This window comes from Chiloscyllium plagiosum, chromosome 27 (assembly GCF_004010195.1).
Source record: "Chiloscyllium plagiosum isolate BGI_BamShark_2017 chromosome 27, ASM401019v2, whole genome shotgun sequence".
Classification (NCBI taxonomy): Eukaryota; Metazoa; Chordata; class Chondrichthyes; order Orectolobiformes; family Hemiscylliidae; genus Chiloscyllium; species Chiloscyllium plagiosum.
Window position 1 is genome coordinate 19,214,258 of NC_057736.1, and position 17,162 is coordinate 19,231,419.

Sequence of the window (17,162 nt, forward strand, 5' to 3'; positions counted from 1 at the left end):
GGAGTTTCTGGACTAGGGGGGATAGGACAGTGTCGAGGTAGGTAGAAATGAGTTCAGTTGGGCAGGAGCATGCTGAGACAATGGGTCGGCCAGGGTGGTGAGGCTTGTGGATCTTGGGAAGGAGGTAGAACTGGGCAGTGCGGGGTTCCCGGACTATGAGGTTGGAAGCTGTGGGTGGGAGATCTCCTGAGGTGATGAGGTTCTGTATGGTCTGGGAGATGATGGTTTGGTGATGGGGGGTGGGGTCATGGTTGAGGGGGCAGTAGGAAGAGGTGTCTTCGAGTTGGCGTTTGGCTTCAGCGGTGTAGAGGTCAGTGCGCCAGACTACCACTGCACCCCCTTTATCCGCTGGCTTGATGGTGAGGTTGGGATTGGAGCAGAGGGATTGGAGGGCTGCGCACTATGAGCGTGAGAGGTTGGAGTGGGGGATGGGGGTAGACAGGTTGAGGCGGTTAATGTCCCGGCGGCAGTTGGAAATGAAGAAGTCGAGGTCAGGTAATAGGCCAGCGCAGGGTGTCCAGGTGGATGCAATGTTGGAGGTGGGCGAAGGGGTCCTCGGAAGGTGGGCAGGAATCCTGATTGTGAAAGTAAGCTCGGAGGCGGAGGCAACGGAAGAATTGTTCAAAGTCACGGCGTGTATTAAATTCATTGATGCGTGGACAGAGGGGAATGAAGGTGAGTCCTTTACTGAGGACTGATCGTTTGTCCTCAGTGAGGGGGAAGTCTGGAGGGATGGAAGCCTACCAAAGTCAACATCTGAAAAACACAATGTTTCTGGTGCAACCCCGCAGTGATGAAAGGTCTTGTGTTAACTTGTCATTTGTTTTTAGATGCTGTTTGGCTTGTGTCACCTTAAGCATTTGTCTAGTTTCCAAATGCTCACTTTAGTTCATCTGGAATTGGCGGGGAACATTTTTGTCATTGAGACTTGGTTGACCGATTCTGTGGAATTACTAATGATTCAATACACAATTCTTGATCATTGTGCTAGCCATAAACTTTGATGGTCATTCCAATTAATTTGTACTTATATCATGGATAGACTAATTAAGAGCAGATTCTGTTAGAATGACATCGATTCAAGTCCCATTGTAGAGATTTTAGCACATAATCCAGCCTGACACTCCAACACAGCACTAAGAGAACGTTTCAATGCAATCTTTTGAATGTGACGTTCAACCTGGACCCCACCTAGGCTTTTAGGCAGACCTAAAACATCCCATTGAACTATTTTGAAGACCAGGGGAATATTGCCAGGTATCTTAGCCAAGACACATTCCTCTACCAACATCACAAAGAAACAGCTTCTCTGACTGGTACAAAGCCATTGTTATTTGTGGATTCTTGTGCGCAAATTGCCTTCCTGGTTACACGCATTACAACAGTGACTACACTGCGGAAGTACTTCACTGGCTGTGCAACACTGTCACACCCTGAGGCTGTGACAGACAATCTGTAAATGCAAGTTATTTCTAAACATCAATCATTGCAGTTCTCTGAACATCATTGGGTTATACATGAAACCATTGTCTTGGTCATTCAGAGTGTGTAAGTTTGTATGAATCACAACTGAACTATGATCCATGCTTCCAATGTTCCTTTGTGTTGTTTCTCGAAATAGCTATACAAACTGGAACAGATGTAAAAATGGAACATTCATTTTTATGTCAACATATCCTCTGCACATGCCAAGATACATAACAACTAGCTAGTTACTTTGCAAGTCACTTGTTTGTTTTCTGAAAGTAGATGGTATTGGTTTATAACTACTCTCCACCTCCTGTTTTCCTCCTGTCTGTTGTAGACTAATTGATAAAGCTTAGTTCCTTTCATTAACTAACAACTCCACCATTGTTGTGTCTGGGAGTAATCGAAGGTGAACTAGACTGAGCGTGGTCATTATTCATCAAGTAATTCCTGTGGAGTGCCGCAATTGTGCAGTGCTGCAGTTGCTGTTAAAAAAAGTAAATACAACATTTGTGCACAGAAAGCAATACAAGTAACGAATCAGTTCATATGATTTAAGGTGGCTATGCTTGAGGTGAATGGGGTGTAGTTTACCAGAGGGTTCTCACTATCTTTGAATAGAATCATGAAACATTTACAGCCTAGAAAGAGGCCACTTGGCTTTATAGTAATGGTCAGAGAATAGTGCCAGGAAAGCTTTTATAGCAGCTGAGCAAGTAGATGGGAGCCTCAGTTTAAATATCGCATTTGAAACATGGCATATTTGACATCTTAGCATCCTCTATACTGCACTGTAATAGTTAGAATATGTCTTCATGGTCGTGTATACAACTTGGGCTTTTGACTGAGATACAACATTTAAGGCAAACTGACACAATCTCCTAATCTTTTTCTCTGAATTTGTTTTCTTTCTATAGGTATATCAGGAATAAAAGAATTACTAGAGAAAGATTAAGGCCAATCAAGGATAGTAATTGGAAGTTGTGCATGGAGTCCAAGGAGATAGGGGAAGCGCTAAATGAATATTTTGCCTCAATATTCACACTGGAAAAGGTAGTCGAGGAGATTACTGAGATACAAACTAGTAGACTAGATGGGATTAAGGTTCACAAGGAGGAGGTGTTAGCAATTCTGGAGAATGTGAAAATAGGTAAGTCCCCTGGGCCAGATGGGATTTATCCTAGGATCCTCTGGGAAGCCACGGAGGAGATTGCAGAGCCTTTGGCTTTGATCATTATGGCATCATTGTCTATAGGAATAGTACCAGAAGACTAGAAGATAGCAAATGTTCCCTTGTTCAAGAAAGGGAGTAGAGACAACCCTGGCAATTATAAACCAGTGAGTCTTACTTCAGTTGTGGGTAAAGTGTTGGAAAGGGTTATAAGAGATAGGATTTATAATCATCTAGAGAGGAATAAGTTGATTAGAGATCATCAACACAGTTTTGTGAAGGGTAGGTCGTGCCTCAAAAGCCTTACTGAGTTCTTTGAGATGGTGACCAAACAGGTGGATGAGGGTAAAGCGGTTGATGTGGTGTATATGGATTCAGTAAGGCATTCGATAAGGTTCCCCGCAGTAGGCAATTGCACAAAATACATAAGATTGAAGGTGATTTAACAGTTTAGATAAGAAATTGGATGGCTGAAAGAAGACAGAAAGTGGTGGTTGATGGGAAATGCTCATCCTGGAGTTCATTACTAGTGGTGTACCGCAAAGATCTGTTTTGGGGCCACTGCTGTTTGTCATTTTTTATAAATGACCTAGATGAAGACATAGAAGGATGGGCTAGTAAATTTTCAGATGACACTAAGGTCAGTGGAGTTATGGATAGTACTGAAGGACATTGCAGGTTACAGAGGGACATAAATAAGCTGTAGAGCTGGGCTGTGAGGTAGCAAATGGAGTTTAATGCTGAAAAGTGTGACGTTATTCACTTTGGAAAGGGTAACAGGAATAAAGTGTACTAGGCTAATGGTAAGATTCTTGATAGAGTAAAAGAGCAGAGAGATCGCGGTGTCCATGTACATAAATCCCTGAACGTTGCCACCCAGATTGACAGGGTTGTTAAGAAGGCATATGGTGTCTCAGCTTCTATTGGTAGAGTGATTGAGTTTCAGAGCCATGAGGTCATGCTGCAGCTGAACAAAACTCTAGTGTGGCCACACTTGGAGCATTGCGTACAGTTCTAGTCACCACATTATAGGAAGAAACTACACCCCATTCACCTCAAGCATAGCCACCTTAAATCATATGAACTGATTTGTTACTTGTATTGCTTTCTGTGCACAAATGGAAGCTTTGGAAAGGGTTCAGAGGAGATTTACTAGGATGTTGCCTGGTATGGAAGGAAGGTCTTATGAGGAAAGGCTGAGGGACTTGAGGCTGTTTTCATTAAAGAGAAGAAGGTTGAGAGGTGACTCAATTGAGACATGTAAGATTTTCAGAAGATTAGATAGGGTGGACAGTGACAGCCTTTTCCCTCAGATGGTGATAGCAAGCACTAGGGGACATAGCTATAAATTGAGGGGTGATAGATATTGGACAGATGTCAGAGGTAGTTTCTTTACTCAGAGAGTAGTAGGGGCATGGAATGCACTGCCTGCAACAGTAGTAGATTCGCCAAGTTTAAGGACATGTAAATGGTCATTGGATAAACATATAGATGAAAATGGAATAGTGTAGGATAGACAGGCTTCAGGTTGGTTCCAAAGGTCGATACAACATCAAGGGCTGTACTGTGCTATAATGTTCTATGTTCAATAAAACAATGTCATTAATATGAGGCTTGTAAGCAGAGTAAATGTAACGTACAGATGGAATCACAACAAAATAATGTTAAAAATAGATGAATAGGATTGATAAAATTCCTGGTTGGCATTAATCATAGGATAGGAGAAAGTGAGGACTGCAGTTGGAGACCAGAATTGAGAAGTGTAATGCTAGAAAAGCACAACAGGTCAGGCAGCATCCGAAGAGCAGGAGAATAGACATTTCAGACATAAGCCCTTCATTCCTGAGCATGATTTTGTCTAAGGCATGCTTCTGAATTTGTACCCCAGTAGATCTCTTCACTGGATGGCAATCAGAGCAAGAACTCTCTCGAAAAATGCTGCCAATTGTAGTAGTCCAATTTGCTATGATTGCTGGGAGATAACTCAGGGCCAGTGAGATTCAGTTCTTCAAACCCTTACATCCTGGAGTTTCAGTGTTGGGCTGGACAGCAAATTCCCTCACCTGACCATCAAGGTGGCCAACCAGGAGTCAACCACTTCTGTTTCTTTTCTCAGCAACATACTGTCACGAATTAATCTGTACAGCCAGAACAGACAAAATATGGAATGTATTTCAGTATAGCAAAGAAGCAGAGCTAAAGGAAGAAAGAACTTGCACTTATACAGTACTTTTCATGACCTCTATTCCAAAGTCTATTCCAGCCAATGAGGTGCAGGTACACTGTCAATTTAATTTCAAAAATATGTCATAAAGCATCAGTGCAGTGATTATCATAATGAGCTAACATTTATTCCCTGCAATCATATATCAGACTAAATCTCAATTTAAATAAATAATTGATTCATAACATAAGAGGAAGATGAATGATCCACTATGGATGAAATTACATTTCTAAATTACCTGGCAGCCTCCATTCTGATTTCAGCATTACTACTTGAGGATATTAATGAGCCAAATGGAAGAATTGTCACTAGAGAGTGCTAGGTGGCAATTGTCCAATATTACATTTCCAAGGATGCTCTCACTAATTCTCTTGTATTTTATCAACTGTCACATCCATTGACAAACCCAATTAAAGAGCCTTTTAAAAACCATTCAATTTGCAAAATATTGACATAACACAGTGATCTTTATATTGGTGTCCAGAATTTCAATTACACATTATCTCATATCTATGATCCATAAGACTGTAACCAAATATACTCAAAAGCTCTCTGGGGATCTGATGCTGTCAGAAACAAATTGCTTCACAATAAGCCAGACATTCAAGATCATTTATGGCCAAACATTTCTAAATTTCACCTTTGATATTTAAATCAAAGTCAATTTGAAATCAATGCTGTTCTTTTTAAAAAGTTATGGTTTGCAGAGTAGTTGGTGTCATAAATAAAGACACAGAAGCTTTGGTCTTTTGGATGATGTAATCCATCTTCATTATTCAAATAATTTGGATGGAATGAAATTTTGAGGTGGACTCATAACAAGGATATTTGGAAGAGAATAGGGAACAGCAATTACAATATCAACAGAACATGCTGGAAGTCCTTGACAGTTATCATAAGTGGAGAGAGAAATAGAGTTAATGCTCCAGGCTGCCTTTTCTAGCCAGTTCAAATGTCCTGCGTTCTCTCTCTCTCTCTCTCTCTCTCTCTGGAACACTTTCTTTTACTCTATTAACAGTCTTTTCTTATACTTCTTTCTCATTTTCAATTTCAAGATTTTCCATTTCTCTTTGTCTTTCTTCTTCTTCTCTCTTCCTTCAGTTCATATTATTTAATTTGTGCCAGAGTCTGAGCCAACTCAGTCTGTCTTTTATCTTGATTACCTTTTTCTTCCTCTTGTTAGGAGCTCTAAATTTTGCTACAATCTCCACAGAGACTGTTACTATTTAAAGGGAAATTTAAATTTCTGGTGAATAACAAAAAATAACACATCAAGATTTCATGTTTTAATTTTTTTTACTGTAACAAATAACTAAAAGCACAATTGATGAAATGTTATTTTCTTTTGTAGATAACTAAACTACAGAGTGGCATTCTCCTTGTATACTGATCATCCACCATCCCTTTCAGCAAACAGTACATGGTTACACTTAAGAGTTTTCCATATCCCAGTTTGAGTAGTAAAGTTGACAGTCTCCAGGCAATTTCCTCCTTTTTGTAGAGTTCCTTGAATACACTTCCAGCAGTAAAGCATGTTCTGATTATTCTTCTTCTTGCCCTTCATTTGTCGAGACATGTATTCCAGAATCATTCGGCAGCTGCAGGATTCATCTCTTCAACTGAAGATCATCTTCTTCCCTATACATGGCTTTAGTAGCTCTCAAATTCAAAAGCCTTTCCTCTTTGCTGATCACACAGGACTCTGCTGTTTGTTGTAGTATTCATTGATTCATAGAGAAGGCTATAACTTGAGCTCAAAAATGACTTCTCAGAACAATGAACAAAGAAAATTTACAGCCGAGGAACATGCCCTTCAGTCCTCCAAGCCTGAGCCGATCCAAATATACTGTATAAACCTGTCGGTCAATTCCTAAGCATCAGTATCCCTCTGCTCCCCACCTACTCATGCATCTGTTAAATGAATCTACCGTGCCTGCGTCTATCACCTCTGCTGGCAGCGGGTTCCAGGCGCCCACCACCCTCTGTGTGAAGTACTTGCCGCGTGCATCCCCCTTAAACTTTCCACCTCTCACCTTGAAGAGGTGCTCTCTTCTGCTCTCTTCCCGTAACAACATGAAACAAAGAAAAACCTTGCATTCAGGTAGAAATGATAATTAGCTAATTTTACTAAGAGTATCTTGGTATTTGGAACAAAAGTGGGGAAATGGAGTTGAAATACAGAGCTGCCTTGTTTGGACTGAATGGCAAGACAGGCTCTAGGGGTTGAGTGCCTACTCCTGTCTCTATTCCACTTTATTTTTCAGGTATATAGTTTTCAAAAGTGATAGATGTACACTGGATGGAATACAACAATTTCAAATTAGGATATCTCATTTTTAAACCAATGTCCACAGGTCAAGTACAGAACTATAAGCTCTGGTAAGGTTTTCTATAGCATTGCCGAAGAAAGACTTCAGAAGAGTATTCACACAGCAGAAATTAGACAATTAGATGTTTCCTAAAGGACTAGTTTGGGTTCCATGGCCAAGAGAAAGAAGATATGTGTTGACCTTTTCATATCATTCAATGATTGATTTTGATAAGGTTCTGATAAAGGGCTTTGCAATCTGATATGAAAAATTCAGAGTAGATGTTGGTCATTATTTTCTAATGGACTTGGCATCAATGTGATTTAACAAACTATTGGGGTACTAGGTACTTCTGCCAAATCTCACCAGCTGTTGTTCAGTGGGTGGCACTCATGCCATTGCTCAAAAGTTATGGATTTAAATCCCAACACAAGTAACAAAAATTATAGTTATTAACATTTTGCTTTTTGATGGAACTCTCTGTATGCAAATTGGTTGCTGCATTCCTTTCATTATAACAATTACCATAGTTCAAAAGTCTTTCATCGTTTGCAAAGTGCTCTGGGATGTGTGAAAGGAAAAGAAATTGATGTCTTTCAGAAGTGACAATGTGCTCTCAAGCATTGATGTCTGCATTTGCAAAATTAGCCGGATATCTCTGATCACAGGTGGCCCTATTCAGATTTTCTTTCCATTTTTCATTCTATAGAATCAGGGACTGCCAGGGAATCTTCTTCTAATGTCTGTTATTTTCTTGTTCAATGTTTTTCTTTTATTTGCTTCAGGAGCTGACTGAAATGCCTGGTTATGTAGAGTTCGAAAGTAATCTGTTTTGCACACAGCTGTTAAAATTCTTAAATTTTTTCTTTCTTCTTCCATAATTTACAGTACGAAGTAATCATGGTTGAAGATATAGGGTTGTCAGTCTCTTAGTCGATATTGACACAGCCAACTATTCTGAGCTTAAACAAGGTTATTCTGAGTAGAAGAATAAGGGAGAGGAAAGACAATGGAAGAGGGAAAGAGAAGGAAAGCAAGAAGGAGAGAAAATAGGTAAAATGAGAAAGAGGAAATAGAAGAAAGAGGGAAAGAGGTCAGAGATAGTCAAACAATGTAAGTGGGAGAAAGGGAAGGTGATAGAAAGAGTGGAAAAAGGACAGGGAGAAGGAGAGAGAGAAGGAGAGTGGAGGAGAAATGAGGGAGAAATAAACAGAGGAAAAAAGAAAGGAAAAGGGAAGAATAGTAGAGAGAAAAAAGGGAGAAAGAGAGGAAAAAAGGGAGAGGTAGATAAAGGGAGTAAACTGGACAAAAAGGGAAAGAGGAGATAGAAAGGGAGAGAGATGTAGAAAGGTAGAGTGGCAAAGAGAAAGGGAAAGAGAGTGCAGAATGTTAGAAGGGGGGAAGAGGAGAGAGTGGGTAAAAGAGAGAGAAAGAAATGAAAGGGAATAAATTGTAGCAGCAGTCAGTGTGAAGTGGTTTAGTGTGGAAGTCATCCACCTGTACGCTTTGCAGGGAGTTGCCAGCCCATGTCCTATTCTGGTAAGTCCTACTCAGCCATCTCTCCATGCTCACTGACCTACACTGGCTCCTGTGGATCCAACATTTCCCATTTAACATTCTTTCCCAGTGTATAGCTGTCCTTGTCTATCAGTCTTCCACATTTCACCTTTCATTGGTAGGCCTGCATTTTTTGTGAGCCCTTTTTCACCATGTCTTCAACTCCCATCTTCTGGAATTCCCTGCCTAAAGCCTCCTCCTTCTGCACTGTCTCCTATGCTTTCCTCACTTAATTTAAGAACTGTTTTAAAATACATCAGTTTGACTCAGATTTGGTTCACCCCATATAGTATTTTCTTATTGATTATTTCTCAGTATAGCACTTTTTCAAAGCCTTAGATAAGTGCAAATTGTTACTGACAGTTTTTTTGATGTTGTGAAAATCAAGGAGAATCCAGCCCCTGGTTAGTGTTGGGTGGTGAGAGATGGAGTTGATTTTAGTCCCTCCAAAGTTCAAATGGGAAAGAACTCTTGGGTCCAGAAAAGTTTGGGAATACCCAGCAGTCCCTTAAACATCTGAAAAGTGAATCGATGGTTTAAACACTAGGGACATTTATCCATCCTGGGTGAAGAACACTACATAGCATTGTTACCTGTCCTTTCTTCTTGGTGGCCTTTCTATGCTTTTCTCACATTTTGTCATTTTCATTCTAGGGAAATGGGCAAGACTTGCATTTATTATCCAATTCTAGTTACCCTGAGAAGATACTAGCAATGCCTCGTCTTAAACCTTCTCCCTTCATTACGTCTTGATATACTGTGTGGTTTATTAATTGATAGCAGTTAAGAGTCAACTCTTATAGGACTGCAGCTTTACATAGACCCAGATTGGGCAAGGAAGATAGGTTTCCTTCTCTTTTGGCTCACTTTAATGAACGAATTGAGATTTTACAAAAGCCCAACAACTTCCTGGTCTATTGTACAGTTATTAGTGTATTTTTCTCAATTTTATTGTTGTCAGTTCAGATTTTCAGTAATTGCAGCTCATTTACCTTTACCTCAGAAACATGCCTTCATTCAGTAATACCATGAATCAGACCTTGGTTGTAAGCTGTTTGCATCTAGAGAAAGCAAGAAATACTTCTTGATTGTCCAAAGCATGACTTTCATCTCACAGCAGAATAGGTCACTCAATGATAAGTGTAAAATGCAGAAGGCAATTTATGTCACAGTAACAGCTCATCTTATTTCACTATAAACCTGAAGAAACACTAGCATCTAGCCATACAAAGCAGTTTATAATTAGTTTGTTGTTGCATTTACTTCTGCAATCAGCTGCAACTTTTTATTGTGCAATAAAAACAAAGCAAGGAGATTGTTCAAGCTGCTTCATAAATCGTTTTAGAGCATGCCAAAATTATGCTTCTTGCCATATCTTACTCTGAAATTAATAGTTTCAATTAGTATCAATGATTTTACAAGAGAAAATCCTAATTTCCAATCCCTCAGTGTGAAACCAGCTCAATCCAAAGACCAAAATGTAAATGCTATTCTCACCTTTTGAGGGAGAATTGTGGGTGTTTGTGTCTCATTCCAGAGGCTTGTACACATAACCTATGCCAATCCTCCTGAGGGAGTTCTACACTGTCATGTATACCAGCTTTCAGGTGAGATGTGAAACCAAGGCACCATCTATTCTCTTGCCAGGACATAAATGTCTCTGCTATATTTGCTGCATTATAAATAATTCTAACATTTCCTCTGGTTCTTTTGTTAATTATCACACAAATCCAAACCATTCAGAAGTGGAAGCCACTCTTATTAAATTGCTTAGAGCTCTGCATAATGTGTTCCCATCATTTGTGTCAGCAATATTTTAAAATGGGAGAAAGCGAGGACTGCAGATGCTGGAAATTTCAGAGTTGAGAGTGTAGTGCTGGAAAAGCACAGCAGGTCAGGCAGCATCCAAGGAGCAGGAGAATCAATGTTTTGGAAAAAAGCCATTCATCAGGAATGAGACTTGTGAGCCAAGGGAGTGGTGAGATAAATGGGAGGGGGGTGGGGCTTGGGGGGATGGTAGTTGAGAGTGTGATGGGTAGATGGAGGTGGGGGTAATGGTGATAGGTCAGAGAGGAGGGTGGAGTGGAATAGGTGGGAAGGAAAAGTGGACAGGTGGGGCAGTTCAAGACGGCAGTGCCAAGTTGGAGGGATGAGGTGGGGGTAGGGGAAATGAGGAAACTGGTGAAAAATCCACATTGATTCTGTGTGGTTGCAGGGTCCCAAAGAGGAAGATGAGGCATTCTTCCTCCAAGCGTCGAGTGGTTAGGGTGTGGCGATGGAGGAGGCTCAGGACCTGCATGTCCTTGGCAGACTGGGAGGGGTAGTTGAAGTGTTCAGCCATAGGACAGTGAGGTTAGTATTTTAAAATAGCTGAATGATTGCCTTAAGATATCATAAACCGAAATTGAACTGAAACATGTGGCCAATGTATAAAAGCAATGCATATATATAGGAAATTAAACTGTCAGGGATATGATTTTGGAAACTTTTCAGATAGCTTGTTCATAAAATAAGAGAAACAGGTCGCAACTTAATTCCAATCAATCCTCCACTTACTCTGTTAAGACGGTGAATATTTTTAAAGAACAATTTCCTGGACAAAGCAAAGAGCAGATTCAGCTTAACTTTCTCTGTATTTCCTGTTCTATCAAAGCCATGGCTTGTGATTTAAGGTACCAGGAAAATCTTTAACTGCTTGAGGCTACATCAATTGACATTGGACTGATGAGTTGTCTGTTGACTTACAGCAGTGCTGTCACTAAATACACATTGACATTAAAGGCTAGTACATCTAATTAACATCTAAGGATTGCATTAAATGCTTTCTGATGGATGACTATAGCACTCTCACCTCTAAGTCAGAAAGTGTGGATTTCAATTTCACTTCCAAGACAGAGCACAAGATGAAAAACCCCCATGTTTCACCTTCTAGATGAGAGGCTAAAGTGAGGTCTTATCTCCTCTCTCAGGAGAACCCATGGCACTACTCAAAGAGCAGGGGAGTTCTCCTTGTGTTTTGGAACAAAGCTTCTCTCTCAACAACATTACTCAATCAGATTATTGGGTCGTTACCACTTTTCCATTTATGGGACATTCCAGTGTGCAAATTGGTTATTATATTTTATGCATTTCAACAATAATCACAAGGTTATAAAGCATTTGAGATATCTAAAGTCTGTGAAGGATGTTGCATAATTCCATTGAGCAGGGAGGTAATGAGTCAGACATACAGACCAACTGATTTGTACAGATTTAGTTGACCACAACACAAATGATACTTTAGTTGAGCTTGGGGCCTCAAAAGTGTTAAATTGGGATAACAATAAATAGCCACAGTTTTACCTTCCTTTTGTTATTTAGTGATTACGCCTGTGAAGTAAATGTTCACATGTGAATAAAGATGCATAGGGCACTGATGAAGTTTTTTTTATTTTTTCATGGAACATGGGCAGCATTTATTGCCCATGTTTAATTGTCCAGAAGACAGTTAAGAATCAACCATATTGCTGTGGGTTTGATGTCACATGTGGGCCAGACCAGATAAGGATGTCAGATTTCCTTCCCTAAAAGATTTGGTGATCCAGATGGGTTTTTTTTTAAAAAATGGTTGTCATTAGAGTAGCTTTAAGTTCCGGATTTGCTTTATTAGATACAAATTTCACTGTGTATAAAAATATGCCATATCTTTAGAACATGAGTTTGGAGTTCTGGATTAGTACCACTACACCTCCCAGTGATGACTGACCCATGAGGACGGACTGCTGTCGAACAGTCCCAGATTTTACCCTCATCTGCGGAAATCCATCACTATAACTATCAGCCACTGTGCAGAAAGGACAAAGGGCTAATTCATTCGTAGACTAATCCTCCTACAGCATGTGACGCTTCTTCCTGTTCCTTTCCCAGATACACAAAAATGAAAACAGCCACCAACATTTACATCTTCAACCTCGCCTTGGCCGACGCACTAGCTACGAGCACACTGCCATTCCAGAGTGCCAAATACTTGATGGAAACGTGGCCCTTCGGCGAGTTGTTGTGCAAAACAGTCCTGTCAATTGACTACTACAATATGTTCACCAGCATCTTCACCCTGACCATGATGAGCGTCGACCGTTACATAGCTGTGTGTCACCCGGTTAGAGCGCTAGATTTCCGCACGCCCACCAATGCAAAGATCGTCAATGTTTGCGTGTGGCTCCTATCGTCTGCCATTGGGGTCCCAGTTATGGTCATGGCTGTCACCAAGCCCGGTGACAAAGGTAAGCAAAAAATCAGTGTTCTCTGTCCAATTTCAGTAGCTGTGCAAGGCCAGTCACTTCTATACCCCACTTTTCAATTGCCTCTGTGTGGCAGTATTTAACAAGGAGCAGAGTTCACTGTTACCTTCCAGATTGTTGTGCAGCAGAGTTTAGCAGAAACATGGATAAGAACTAATGAAAACTATCGTTAGCGGCTAGGAATTCATCTCCTTGGAGCAGAGAGTTAAGTGGGGTATTCAGAATCCTGGAGGTTTTAAAACAACGATTCATGGGGAAGCTGCTTCCATAGGTAGAGGGTCCAAATGCCGCACGGATTTAAGATAGTGAGCAAAACAAATACAGAAGAGCGATGTGTAGCTTTATTTTTCTATGCCGCAAGTTACAATCTGGAATGCACTGCCTGAAAGGGAGATGGAAGCAGATTTAATCCGAATTATCCAAAGGGAAATAAGCAAACTCTGGACTAAAATTTGTTTTACGAGATCACAGGGATAGGGCGAGAGAAGAGGATAGCTCTCTCAAAGAGCTAGCAGAGGCACGTGGGGCTGAATGGCTTCCTGCTGTGCTGTACAATGCAAAATTGACTGAGGACCAGAAAAATTATTTCTCGTGCAAGTGAACCTGTGTTCTCTGAGCAAGAAAACTGTCCATATTATAAAGGCAGAAGTGTTGGATGTCTTAAGACGTATAAATCACCAGGATCTGATCAGTTGTACCCCAGAACTTTGTGGAAAGCTAGGGAAGTAATTGCTGGGCACCTTGACAAGATATTTGTATCATCAATAGCCACAGGTGAGGTGCTGGAAGACTGGACAATGTGGTGCCATTATTTAAGACTGATAGTAAGTTAAAGCCAAGGAACTGTAGACCATTGAGCATGAGTGTTGGCCAAGTTGTTGGAGGGAATTCTGAGGGACAGGATTAACAAAGGCGAGGATTGATTAGGGATAGTCAACATGGTTTTGTATGTGGGAAATTATGTCTCATGAACTTAATGGAGTTTTCTGAAGAAGTAACAAAGAGGACTGATGAGGACAGAGCCGTAGAGGTGATCTATATGGACATCAGTGAAGCGTTCCACGAGGATCTGTATGGTGGACTGGTCAGCAAAATTAGATCACATGGACTACAGGGAGAATAAGCCATTTGGGTATAGAACTGGTTCAAAGGTCAGAGAAAGAGGATGGTGGTGGAGTGTTACTTTTCAGACTGGAGGCATGCAACCAGTGGTTTGCCACAAGACTCATTGCTGGGCCTGTTGCTGTTTTGTCATTTACATAAGTGATCCTGATGTAAATACAGGAAGAATGGTTAGTGAATTGCAGATGACACCAAAATTGATCATGTGACAGTGAAAGTTATCTCAGAGTACAACAGGACCTTGACCAGGTGGGCCAATGGGCAAGGAGTGGCAGATGGAGTTTAATTTAGATTTACAAGGATGTTGCCAGGGTTGGAGGGTTTGAGCTGTATGGAGAAGCTGAATAGGCTGGGGACCGTCGTAGGCTGAGGGATGACCTTATTGAGGTTTATAAAATAATGAGGGGCATGGATATGATAAATAGACAAGGTATTTTCCCTGGGGTGGAGGAGCCCAGAACTAGACGGTATAGGTTTAAGGTGAGAGGGGAAAGATATAAAAGGGACTCAAGGAGCAACTTTTTCACACAAAAAGTGGTGCATGTATGGAATGAGCTGCCAGAGGAAGTGGTGAACGCTGATACGATAGCAACATTTAGAAGATATCTTGACGGGTATATGAATAGGAAGGGTTTAGAGGGATATGGGCCAAGCGCTAGAAAATGGGTCTAGGCTTATATCGGATGTCTGGTCGGCATGGATGAGTTGGACCAAAGGGTCTGGTTCTGTGCTGTATCTGCTTGGCATTCGGAGTTGAATTGACAGGTCTGTTTCCGTGCTATACAACACTATGATTCTGTGGCAGTCTCCATTCCTGTGCACATCTGACCATCAGTGGTCAGCTCGGAGAATGTTAATTGTAACGATCTTTAAATGAGTGACTCATTTCCCCTCGCAGTCAACCTGCTGCCATTATGGACAAGGTATTTACTTGGAGTGGTTACAGTGTTTGTGAGAAATAGAGAGGACAGTTTTAATGTCCATTAAGGTCCGATGGTAAATCATTTTTGAGCAGCTGCATTTATTGCTCCTTCATAGTTAACTGACCTGAGGATTTAACAGAGCTGAAAATGTGTTGCTGGAAAAGCGCAGCAGATCAGGCAGCATCCAAGGAGCAGGAGAATCGAAGTTTCGGGCATGAGGTTGGGACTGAGACAAGGTGGGGGGAGGGGAAATGAGGAGACTGGGGAAATCTGAGTTCATCCCTTGTGGTTGGAGGGTTCCTAGGCGGAAGATGAGGCGCTCTTCCTCCAACCGTCATGTTGCTATGGTCTGGCGATGGAGGAGTCCAAGGACCTGCATGTCCTTGGTGGAGTGGGAGGGGGAGTTGAAGTGTTGAGCCACGGAGTGGTTGGGTTGGTTGGTCCGGGTGTCCCAATGGGTGTTCTCTGTAACGTTCCGCAAGTAGGCGGCCTGTCTCCCCAATATAGAGGAGGCCACATTGGGTGCAGCAGATGCAGTAATTTATGTGTGTGGAGGTGCAGGTGAATTTGTGGTGGATATGGAAGGATCCCTTGGGGCCTTGGAGGGAAGTAAGGGGGGTAAATGTGGACGCAAGTTTTGCATTTCTTGTGGTTGCAGGGACAGGTGCCGGGAGTGGAGGTTGGGTTGGTGGGGGGTGTGGACCTGACAAGGGAGTCACGGAGGGAGTGGTCCTTTTGGATCGCTGATAGGGGAGCGGAGGGAAATATATCCCTAGTGGTGGGGTCCATTTGGAGGTGGCGGAAATGATGACGGATGATACGATGTATATGGAGGTTGGTGGGCTGGTAGGTGAGGACCAGTGTGGTTCTGTCCTGGTGGTGATTTGAGGGGCGGGGCTCAAGGGCGGAAGAGCAGGAAGTGAAGGAGATGTGGTGGAGAGCATCGTCGATCACGTCTGGGGGGAAATTGCGATCCTTGAAGAAGGAGGCCATCTGGGTTGTACGGTATTGGAACTGGTCCTTCTGGGAGCAGTTGCGGCGGAGATGAAGAAATTGGGAATATGGGATGATGTTTTTACAGGGGATTGGGTGGGAGGAGGTGTAGTCTAGTTAGCTGTGGGAGTCGGTCGGTTTATAGTAAATGTCCGTGTTGATTCGGTCACCCGAGATAGAAATGGAGAGGTCTAGGAAGGGGAGGGAGGAGTCTGAGACAGTCCAGGTAAATTTGAGGTCAGGATGGAAGGTATTGGTAAAGTGGATGAACTGTTTAACCTCCTTGTGGGAGCACAAGGCAGCACCGATACAGTCATCGATGTAGCGGAGGAAAAGGTGGGGGGTGGTGCCAGTGTAGCTTCGTCGACTGTATCGATGACTGTATCGGCGCTGCCTCGTGCTCCCACGAGGAGGTTGAACAGTTCATCCACTTTACCAACACCTTCCACCCCGACCTCAAATTTACCTGGACCGTCTCAGACTCCTCCCTCCCCTTCCTAGACCTCTCCATTTCTATCTCGGGTGATCGAATCAACACAAACATTTACTATAAACTGACCGACTCCCACAGCTAACTAGACTACGCCTCCTCCCACTCTGTCCCCTGTAAAAACGCCATCCCATATTCCCAATTCCTTTGTCTCTGCCGCATCTGATCCCAGAAGGACCAGTTCCAATACTGTACAACCCAAATGGCCTCCTTCTTCAAAGACCGCAATTTCCCCCCAGACGTGATCGATGATACTCTCCACCGCATCTCCTCCACTTCCCGCTCCTCCGCCCTTGAGCCTCGCCCCTCCAATCGCCAACAGGACAGAACCCCACTGGTCCTCACCTACCACCCCACCAACCTCCATATACATCGTATCATCCGTCGTCACTTCCGCCACCTCCAAACGGACCCCACCACTAGGGATATATTTCCCTCTGCTCCCCTATCAGCGTTCCAAAAAGACCACTCCCTCCGTGACTCCCTCGTCAGGTCCACACCCCCCACCAACCCAATCTCCACTCCTGGCACCTTCCCCTGCAACTGTAAGAAATGCAAAACTTGTGCCCACATCTCCCCCCTTACTTCCCTCCAAGGCCCCAAGGGATCCTTCCATATCTGCCACA

At 42.3% G+C, this 17,162-nt stretch overlaps 1 protein-coding gene across 1 annotated transcript in view; it reads left to right on the forward strand.

The window, feature by feature from the left end:
- Nucleotides 1-17,162, forward strand: part of LOC122563619 (delta-type opioid receptor-like) — a 24,212-nt gene that overhangs the window by 5,756 nt on the left and 1,294 nt on the right. The window contains exon 2 of the mRNA XM_043717582.1: nucleotides 12,635-12,990. Within this exon, the coding sequence (XP_043573517.1) occupies nucleotides 12,635-12,990 (356 nt within the window). The remainder of the gene's footprint in view (nucleotides 1-12,634; nucleotides 12,991-17,162) is intronic.